The 11,084-nt window shown below is 39.0% G+C and overlaps 1 protein-coding gene across 1 annotated transcript in view; it reads left to right on the top strand.

Moving 5' to 3' along the window:
- The first annotated feature begins 483 nt into the window (after positions 1-483).
- THBS2 (thrombospondin 2) overlaps positions 484-11,084 on the top strand; it is a 32,030-nt gene continuing 21,429 nt past the window's right edge. The window contains exons 1-7 of the mRNA XM_009281757.2: positions 484-558; positions 1,510-2,066; positions 3,611-3,695; positions 8,085-8,281; positions 9,086-9,226; positions 9,463-9,559; positions 10,744-10,914. Of these exons, the coding sequence (XP_009280032.1) occupies positions 489-558; positions 1,510-2,066; positions 3,611-3,695; positions 8,085-8,281; positions 9,086-9,226; positions 9,463-9,559; positions 10,744-10,914 (1,318 nt within the window). The 5' untranslated portion in view covers positions 484-488. The remainder of the gene's footprint in view (positions 559-1,509; positions 2,067-3,610; positions 3,696-8,084; positions 8,282-9,085; positions 9,227-9,462; positions 9,560-10,743; positions 10,915-11,084) is intronic.

The raw sequence follows: 11,084 nt of genomic DNA, 5'->3' as shown, positions 1-11,084 counted from the left end.
TTGTATGGTGACACTGAAAAAGGTACTGAGAAGTACCCTTAGTACTCGGAACCAGCATCTACTGAGATCCCATTATCCTACAAGGAATTTCAGCTGAACGTTGTGCTCCAAAGTAAAGATGCAGCTACTAATATGCTGTATCTCGTGTAGTGTCATGTGGTCCCTGTGCCAGCTGCTGAAAAATCGTGGAGACAATAATAGCATGTATTTTCTGTATGTCTTTCCTTTTTATTATTAGGGACATTTGCATAAAAAGGAGCTTTATTGTCAAGAATTCCTATTCCCTTCACTTGATGTCATGTTTTACTTCTGGCATCAAGAATAACCCCAGAATAGGTGTTACAAGAATCAGACAAGATAGAAAATCTGATTTTATATGTATAGTGAGAGTTCTCTTTATAGCATTTCATGAGGTAAAGTAAAATATTTGTAGTTGATAAATATTATTTCCCTAGTACTTACTACTTTTCAATTTATTCATAGGAGTTATGCTGCAGAGGAGTGGGCTGTTGTGGCTTGCTGTGTTGATAACCCTGTGGGTTTCCTCAAATGCTCAGGGTAAGTTCTGACGCTTCTTAAGTAGGTATAGAGTAACTCCCAAAGCTAAAAGTTGGTATAAAACATTGGCTTACCTGAGCTACAGCGGGCAAAGTAATCATATACGATTTTTTTAGAAGTGCCTGGAATAGTAGTTGCTGGGGGGTTTTTTTTTTTGGTAGATACATCTTACTACTGTTAAATGAAGATTCCCCAACAAATATCGAAAAATTGTTTTCTTTAGAAATTGTTGATCAAAATGTATATAATCTCAGAAATAATTGCTATTATACTTTCCTCTGCAGTGGAAATGTATGGTGAAAGTAACATAAACAGAATCATTGAGTGGGGTGAACATTTTAAAAAGATAGAGGAAGAGAAGTAGACCTCTACAGACCAAATATAAGTAGGATGTAAACTGGCAGAATGCCAGGCCCTCATTTACATCTGTCTTCTTGGCCTGAATCTTGAAAAAGCAAATCTCTTGCTTCCTGTTGTCATGTGGCCACATGGCTTCTCATAATTTGATTTTTATTAGCTGACAGTCAAAATATAGAAATTGGCTCAACTTCCTTATCCATTCATATGTATAAAAAATATTTAATGATTACATTGTTACATGCATCCATGCGTAGGCATATACATGAACATACAGCATGTATATATATACAAGTGTGTATTATATAGTGCTATAAATATATAGCCATATGTTTAGTTATATAATCAAACTTATTTATACCTACACACAGAGAAAGCGAGAGTTGTCATGTAAATGAAAATGACAGGTGGAAAATACGATTCACTTGCGGGCTAGTAGGAACAGTTCTGTTTGCGGAGGTAGGAAAGTACTGGGTTTACTCTGCTGATCTTCACGTCTGCCATATAATTGCAGTTACTAAGTATAGTGTGCAGAGCTGTGTTTCTTATAATACTTTTTGTAGACATATTGTCACACACTGTTAACTTTTTCAGATGGTGACAAGGAAGAGGAGACTGCCTTTGATTTACTTCAAATCAGTAACATAAACCGAAAGACAGTTGGAGCAAAATTGTTTCGGGGTCCAGACCCCGCTATCCCAGCATATCGTTTCATTCGGTTTGACCATATACCTCCATGTAAACCAGAGAAATTAAAAAAGATTGTCAAACTCATACGGCAAAATGAGGGCTTTATCCTTTCAGCCACCCTGAGACAGGACAGGCAATCTAGAGGCACTATCCTTGCTTTAGAGGGTCCTGGCATCAGTGAGAGGCAGTTTGAGATCATTTCCAATGGCCGGGCCAACACCCTGGACCTTATCTATTGGGTGGATGGCTTCCAGAATGTGATTTCCCTGGAGGACGTGGACCTTGCCGACTCGCAGTGGAAGAACCTCACCGTGCAAATAACAGGGGAGAACTACAACCTCTATGTTGGCTGTGACCTTATTGACAGCTTCATCCTGGAGGAGCCTTTCTATGAGCAGCTGAAAGCAGAGAACAGCAGAATGTATGTGGCAAAAGGGTCCATTCGGGAGAATCATTTCAGGGTAGGTAACCTGGAGGAGCTCAGGTCACTGGTAAGGTAAGGACATGGCTGCAACTGGTTTGAGAAGATGCAATAGGTGTAGCTTTGTTCTCCCAACACCTCTTGGATTTGGTGGGGTCATAGGTGTTCCCAAGCAGAATTTCTCCAGAGTGTGTTTTTATTCATTGCTGGATCCGTGTTGTGTGAATTTGGGGGTTCCTGAAAACAAAGGACTGGTAAAGCAAAGTCTAAGGCCAGGAAAAGTGCACAAAACCAGTTTACGGTGGATGGTTAAGCAATCATCCACTTTCTTTTCCAGATTTAAGACTTCTGAACATGTTGCGTTTTTGTAGTGATTTGTAGAATTCTTTGGAAATTTCTTGAGACCTATTTTTCTGTTGAAATATATCTGTTCAAGTCATAGGAACCTGTCGATATTTGTTAAATTTTATTTGAAAAAGAAACATGGAGGAAAGAAAGAATTTTTAATGGAGCTGAAGCATGTGATGTTGGCCCATCCCCTAACAGAGTATCTTGGTTTGCCATTCTGAATAAACTTTCGTTTCAATTTAAAAAACAAAACAAAAAAAAATTTGGAAAAAAAAAATAGAACAAAATGTTTTGATCAGTCCTGTAAATGAGATTTTTTTTTTTTCATTTTGTGGAAAACATTTATTGTTTCTCTTTTGTTTTAGAATGAAGCAATTAGAAACTTTCTGGTTTTCCTAGAAAATGAAAATTTCTTCCTGTCTCATACAGTGATGTGATCTGGCCCAAGTGCATTGAGGGTGGCTTCTTTTCACTCACAGCTGAAATCAAACTTGAACTCAAGGCTTCAAAAATTTGAAAAGCCCTTTCTTTCTCATTCTGTTGTGCCATCTAGTTGTCAGCCAGAGCGTGACATGCTGGTGTGGTTCCATAGGGTGACCAGTTTTGGCAGGAAAGCCAGAAGCTCTTGCCCACAGCCTCTCCATTCCTGCCTCCCTTCCTAGCCCATCAGTTGTGCTCATAGAACTGGTTTTGGAGCTGTACTGTTAAGTGGGTCACTGAAGTAATCTGTTTTTAAAGTAATTTTTTACTTTTTTGAGATTTTTTTTTAAAGTGAAAAAGATACTGGTCTGGTTTTATAGTGTTGTCTCAGGGTAGTGCCAGCACAAGTGAAGAGACAGTGAAGTGCATGGGAATGATTGGCTAAGGATGGAAGTGTGATGGGGCAGGAACTTCAAAAGTTGGCTTTGACCTCGTGATGAATGTCTCATAGAGCTACAATCTAAAACACGCTACATGGAAATGGAGATTTGAACCCATTGCTGATTAATAACTGTTGTATTATGACCTATTTGAGAACATACCTGATTTTATTGGTTATAGTATTGAAATTGTATTTAACAAAACTATCAACAGAATTTTTTTTCAGTGTGTGTCAGGTTGAATGCCTTGTAGATTGTTTTTTACGTATTTACTTATGGCTAAATCCAGTCAGTAGCTTGGGTTTGAGACAGACCAGTTATTGGTTAATCCTAAATTGATCTAACTTTTTTAATTTTTGTTTTATTATTATTACAGGGTCTTTTGCAAAATATTCAGTTAATCTTTGATACCTCAATAGAGGATGTTCTGCGTAAAAAAGGATGCCAGAGAAGCCAGTCAAGTAAGGCTTTTTTACCTCATTAATACTGTTCAGTTGACTCTGAAAATGAGAAACGTCAATGGTGACCTATTATCCTAAACCCATGCAACAGATCCCTCTGAAATGGTAGAGGAATCTTATTTGAAAAAGAAAATTCAGTTGCTTTTTGGTGGTAATAAGAATATATTTGTTAGCTATATTGAGAGACTATTTCTACTCTCTAGGCTACTATGTTAGTTCTTATTGCTTAGGTTTATAACTCTGAGCCTCTGTTTTTAAGTTGGGAGAAAAGCTGTCAAGCAAGAAATTATTAGAAACAGAAGGAAAAATGTTTATGTGTGAAAATACCTACATTATTCCATGAGATGTCCATGATTCTTTGAGCACAAGACTGGGAACGTTGCTTCTGAATTCTGCTCCTGACTCTCAATGAGCAAGTCTGCAACTCTTAAAGACACTGAATTCCTTGGCAATAAGTTTGTTGACTGAAAGAGGCTTTGAGTTTGAATCCCAAAGTGTTGTTAATCAAAACAACCTAAGGAAAATAAGAAAAAAACAAGAGGTATGGAAGGCATGTATGTGACAAGCTGCCATGTGTTCTTGTTAGTCCAGTTCATGCTGACCTCACCAGGAGGGGAGCCCTCTGTGTGTGGGAGTATATTGGATTCATCATGAAAGAGTTATGAAAATTTGTCAAGTATGCACTAAGGTTTTGTACTTCAGCTCATGGGAGGTGCTGGCTATTTTACTTTCCAGTGTTTGTAACCGTCAGGAGCTCAGTCAAGAATCAGAGACAGCTGATTCCATGTGGTAGGTACACAAGGCAGGCAGGACTTTGGGGTTTTATTTGAAACTCCTACCATCTGAAATGGAAAACTTTTTTCCTTGTTTATGCAAAAACCTATAAATTAAGCAGTAGCAGGTCTTAACTTCTTCAAAGGGGGCCAGAGTACTGAGATTTTGTAACGAAAACTTTCTATAAGCTATATAAATGTGTGTCTATATATGTATGTATATATCTGTATAGGACTGTGTATGTATGTAAATGCACAAAAAATTTAACTGAGCTTGCTAGCCTGTTTTTAAATCTTGATAAAAGATATTGGTTGGTTATTTCGTACGTTCCACAGGTGTGCCCTGCTGCAGGACCTCAGACACAAGTGTGATGATGTGTTAGAAATGAGTCACGTGGGCTAGAATGGAAGTGGCCTTAGATGACACAGGCAAGAAGATATGCCCTCATTTGTTGGTTGTCATCTACCCCAGCCAAGCTGTTTTCTGTACCCAGAAACTACTCAGAACTACTTATTACTGGTTTTCAGCTTTGTTAGTGGAAGGAAATGCTTGAGGAGCAGAACTGCTGTGGGAAAATAGAATGTGTATTTAGGTCTAATTGTAATCTGAATAAAAGAGAAGGATGGTTTCAGGAAGGATGCAGTTCAGCTATCCTACTTCATTTACCAGTGGAAACAAAATTCCCAGAAGATGAAGTAGAACTTTGAGGGCACATTCAACCATCAGAGGCGGAACAGTCTCCTTCAAGAGGATGAGGTCCCTAGATGTAGATAGATTGAACCAGCAAAACCAACGAAAGAGGGTGTCTTCAAATGTTTTACATTATTACTGGTTGATCACTGCAAAGGGAAATAGGTTGGCCAAATGTTTAGAAATATCGTCAAGTAAAAATGGGAGGTTACTGACTTCTGCTCTGAAAAGGAAGCCAATGGGAGCCTAAAGGGATAATTGAGTTCTGCATGCTGATACATACCTTAGGAGGAATTCTTATACCCTTCAGCTGTTGCAGCTAATAACCAACAGATAATATTTTTTTAATGTATTTGTTATCACACCTATCAACTACCACATGTTCAGGTCCGATAAATTGTACAGATTTGTTTTTTTTTGTTTTATCCTTCTTGGGATGTATTAGCAAATAGTTCAATTCACAGTATTTTTACTTTTACTTTGCAACACCAATAGAACACTGCAAGATGGAAATTACCTGTGCAACAACAGAAGAGGGCTAATGGCAGACTGTGGCTTGAGGCCATCAAAATGACTTGAGAGGCTTGTTAATGCGTGGCTGATTTTCTGGCATTGCCTATCCAGCTTAATTACTACAGTTGAAAAGCCATGTGCGATATGTTACTGACCACAAGGTACATAAGTATTTTCTCATTTTGATGGCCCACCCATTAAGCTGTGGTACAGACACTAAGATGCCAAATTTACGTGTGAGTGTCCCACATGGCAGATGTTACCAGTGAAGTGCCCTCAGCTCTGAGGACATAAAAAGCCTGCTGCTTTTTCAGAGGCAGGACCGTGTTTTCCTACTGTATCTTTAATCCTAGTATGAGAACGTGAGGTATGGTGAAATGGTAGCTTGGGATTGCTGTTGGGTTGAGGATAGGAAAGTATCTGTAGTGTGGTGGTTGCAAATACTTTAGGCAGAACTTACACACAGCGCTGGGTAGGAGATGACAAAAACATGCCTAAACAGGCACATCAAGAAAATCCCTTCTTCAGCTAGATCAACAGAATGACATTTGCATATGTGAAAGGATGCACATTCTGCTCTTCTGGTTTCTCGTTTTAAAGATAATCATGTGGTCCTTAGGAAATTAGCAGGAAGCCAGCAGCGTAGAACTGATTTCCCAGTGATCCCCAGGCATCTTCTTTCAGTCGCTGCCAAGTATCAGTAGGAAGTGTGGATTTATTTCTTCTAACATAGTTTTGGTTTATGTTTCCTGCTGAGATTGCAGCTTTATTAATGTCCTCAGAATGTTCCGGTCAAGGCACACTCCATGTTGGCTTGAAAAATATGAAATTAATGACCTGAGAAGTGCTACGGGAGAATCTGAGAAACCTAGTCTTTCAATGCGGTAGGAAAATTGCATTCTTTCCAGGGAATCAAAAAGCAGCTGAAGTAAACAGTTATGACACAGAATTCTGACCTGCTATGTGGTATATCGGTTTTCTCCCATCCTGTAGGTGAAGCTGGACAATTACTTCAACTCTGGAATACTGTGAAGAATTTATTGTAGTCCTTGGCTAGCGGCAAATACTTCATAGCTAATTGAAAAGCACATCAAGCCAATCATTTTAAGTATGGTTGAGAAGTAATTATTTAATGTCATCTTATGGGTTGGTTCTTTGTTCTTTTATTTTTAGCCTTCTAAATTAATGAAGAATATTCCTGCTCCCATTTTCATTGCTTGTACATTCAAATATAACACTTTACATTGGATAATCAAGCATCAGATCAAGCCCTCAAAATTTTTAAAGCGTTTCCACCTTCTGTGACTTGTCAACACTGAATGGTATTGGGCTGTTTTGAAGCATATGTCTTATGGCTCACATTCCTGTGCTGATTTCTTCTTTTTAAATTGCTATATCCTTTGCTTCTCCTTTCTGTTTGGTAACCTTGAGTTATTACAACATTACTAAGCCTGGTAAGCAAGTCTTTATTGAGAGACAGGGTAGCATGGATTTCTGTATAGCTGATACCAAAGTTGAGTGTACCATAGAGTCCTTAGAGAAAGCTTCCATGGAATCCGTAAGATACTTACCTGGTGGAGATTTAAAAGATTAACAGAACACAGACTGTTTTATTTAATTATCTGTGTTCTTTTTTTATTAATTACTGCTGATGCTTTCTGTTATATTCCTTTTCAGGAATTTGCTATAGACAGGGAGGTCTTTTAAACTGATATTAGAACATGTCCAATTCTCCCTGTATAATGCACGCAAAGTTCTGTTTTAATTACGATCTGCCTGATGGAGGAGTGTTTGGAGTGACAAATCAAATATTCAGCCTGATCTTAGCTCGACCTCCATTTCACTTCAGAATTAAACTATCATTATAACAGCTCCTCTGAGTTTAACACCAGGCAGTGTAACACCGAGCAGCCCAGAGTATGGTGTAAATTGCATAACAGTCCAAATTTGAGCCAAGTAACCATGGAATTTATGGGCAGAACAAGGACAATGACTTTCTGCAAGGAAACTTTCTCCTACCTTTTTTTCTGCATTGAGAAAATGTGATAGGTCATGAAAAAATCTGAAACCTTTCATGACTGAGTGGATAAAATGGGCTTGCTTTTTTGATAGTGTCCTTTTGTTATGCCTTCTTCATAAATTAATGTGTTGCAGTGCCAACAGCGTTTTAAAGTGAGGGCCGAGTGAGACACAGCTTGGCTCTTAATTTTGAAAAGGGAAAGCCTATAATTGGAACCGGCTGACATTTAACCCCTCTCTTTTATTCATGGGTATAATCTAGCATGAAGCTGTGCCAAAATGGATGTGTTTAAACCCTACACATGGGTGCCAATCTGTGATTTCAGCAGGAATCTGTAATCTGTGGAAGAACTTTGTATATGCAGCTCTTCTTTTTTCCTCTCTTGCTACCAGCTGAAGTGAACACCATCAACGAGAGCACTGAAATCCTTCACTTGAGCCCTGCTGTCACCACCGAGTACGTGGGGGAGAAGCCAGAGAAGAAGGCTGAGTTCTGTGACCGCTCCTGTGAAGAGCTGGGAACGATGTTCACAGAGCTCACTGGCCTGCGCATCGTGGTGAACAACTTAGCTGATAACCTCCAAAAAGTGGTAGGTACCTGTAAGGCTGAAGAACCAAAAGAGGTCTGTTGGGCAGTACTCTTTCCTTCTTTGTTTTATACCACAGGCAGTTAATAGAGGTTTCTGTATGTACATGTGCATACCTGTTGGTATATCTACATAATGTAGAGATGACCTACATTTTTCAGAGTGTCTAGTTAGGTAATTCTTGAGTATAACACTTTAATGAAGGCTTGGTTTTCACAGACTGGGATTAAAAAAACACACACACGCACTCATACACAGAGGAAATCAATCCTCTTAAAGGTACAGCAGGTTTGGAAATTGAAAGCTAACGAACCCAACCTTGCCAGTATACTGTTGAAGTGTTGTTACCATGCTTATACCATTTATGAATACATCAGCAAGCGGCTGATGTACACAGGGTACCTAAACGGTAAGTAAATGTATGGGATTTTTGTAGTTGAAGTAAGACGGTGACATGTTACTGAAGTCTGCCTCTCTTCTTGTTCTGAATAAGTTAATCCTTTCCGAAGGAAGTTTATTACTATGCCACATGTCTCAGGACTAAAATTTTCCCATCTGAAGATGAGTTGTATTGGAGGAAAGCAAAACTGCTAAGAACAGATTTCCCTTAGTATTGTGTGACTGTGTTTGTACTATTAACTGGAGAATTGCTATGCAGTATTGAAGTACCTGAGATCTTCTGCTTTATGTACATAAATGTATAAAAAATACATGGAAGAATGAAATCTAGTAGTGTCTCAGTTTTGTCTTATTTAAAATGGTTTGCTTACAAAGTACACAATTTTTTTCATTTGCTTCATCTTCAAGTCTGAAGAGAACCAAATTATGTGGGAATTGATTGGGCCTAACAAAACACTGAAGAACCAGTCGGTTTGCTGGCAGGATGGCCGTGTCTTTGCAGATAATGAAAGCTGGATTGTAGATAGCTGCACCAAATGCACCTGCCAGGTAAAGTTTTGGAAACATTCTTCTCTGCAAAAATGGATAGTGGGTTTGCTCCAGGTCAGGTCACACTGACTCAGAGCTTGGCCTAGACTTACTGATATTTATAAAAAGTAGTGCCCATGTCCATGACATTTAGAACAAATCAAAGAATTTCCACATATGAAACTTTCCCCAGATGCCTGCCTTTATTTGCCTCTGTATGTGAGCATAAGTCAGTAAGCTGATTTCTTTGCCTGTAGGATTCAAAAATTGTGTGCCATCAAATCACCTGCCCAGCAGTCTCCTGTGCCGATCCATCTTTTATTGAAGGCGAATGTTGTCCAGTCTGCTCTCACTGTGAGTATTTAGCCAAAGGAAGAGGTACTCTTTGGCAATATTTAAAGTCACTTCTGCTGTGCTGGAGAGGTCAAAACAAGTAAGAGGTTGAGGCAGGTAAGATCAAATAAGAAACTTATATGTATACAAGGATCATACGAAGTAACTTGGCTGCTTGAAGTTACTTTCTGGAGGAGTTGGTCTCTCTTCAGTTGCTTAGAAGTAAGCTGATAACTTGCCTAGCGAAGTTGGACACTAAAGGGTAGATGCATACTCCTCCCTAGTTGTGTTTTCCAAGGCTGGACATTCTGGTTTTTTTTGGTTTGCAATAGCGCTGTGCACTATTATTTCTTTTCCATACTGCCCAGTTAAAACAGACTAACATAGGTTAGGATGTCTTCTTGTCTCCTTGTGGAGGACGTTGAAGTTCCGGATCAAAAATTTCATGTGGTTTGATGCAATATTTATTAAGAGTGCAAGTTATTTTTCCTCTCTGTTCTTGTCATTCTGTTACTCTGTTTGATTTCTTCTCTGTCGTATATCCTCTTCTGGTATAATGCTTTACTTAACGTGGAACAGATTGTCAAGGTTCATTTAAGACAGCATTGCAGGCTGTGAACTAGACTTTGGAGTGACAATAGCTTTAGTAATTTCACTTATTAAGTGACTTCAGTGTGGGTTCAGTACATTTCACTCTGTACTAGACAGGTCTATTGCAGAAGAAAACAGTTACTTAGATGTTCTAAATAAAAATGCATTGGAATATACTCAAGAGTTTTTTGCCTATTCAAGCATAGGGCATATTCTTAAAATGTGCTCTTGATCACGTTCACCATTATGTTGTGTTCAGAGGTGGGGCCACATCTCATCATACTGACCTATGTTCTGAACTCAAAGGCAGTTGGAACTCGAGTTTTTGGCTCAGTCCATTCTAGAGATAAGATGTTCTTCTTCCTCCAACAGTCAGTGCCTCGTGCAAACACGCTGCATGCAAGTTCATGAAGATCCAGGATTCTTATCTGTGCTAACCTCTCATTACATTAAACCATAAGTCCATAACTTGCAGTGGCAGCTTGGGAAAGCAAAATTAGAAAAAGAAAGGACGAAGCGTATGTTCTACAGACAAAGAGAAGTGAAAATCTTCTGAGTAGGATAATAGAGCAACTTTCAGTGTTAAGTACTTTTTTGTACCTTTTGCTCTGCAGCTGATGACAGTGAGGAAGGCTGGTCACCGTGGTCAGACTGGACAAAGTGCTCAGTTACCTGTGGCTCTGGGACTCAGATGCGAGGAAGGTCGTGTGATGTCACCAGGAGTGCTTGTACAGGCCCGCACATCCAGACAAGGATGTGCAGCTTTAAGAAGTGTGACCATCGCAGTAAGTAATAAAATTTCTTCCTTTTTTTAAAGCTGCTTTGGACTTCTCTAAGCAAAAACAAGCTTAGCCTGAATTTGCTATGAACGCTCACTAGTCAGAACAGTATGTATTTGAACACTGATATATGCATAATTAAAGTAGCTATCATTAGATTCTTTGTCATCTCCCCC

Source organism: Aptenodytes forsteri, unplaced genomic scaffold (genome assembly GCF_000699145.1).
Source record: "Aptenodytes forsteri isolate BGI_AS27 unplaced genomic scaffold, ASM69914v1 Scaffold132, whole genome shotgun sequence".
NCBI lineage: Eukaryota > Metazoa > Chordata > Aves > Sphenisciformes > Spheniscidae > Aptenodytes > Aptenodytes forsteri.
Note: the sequence above shows the minus strand (reverse complement) of the source record. Positions and strands in the feature narration are given on the sequence as shown.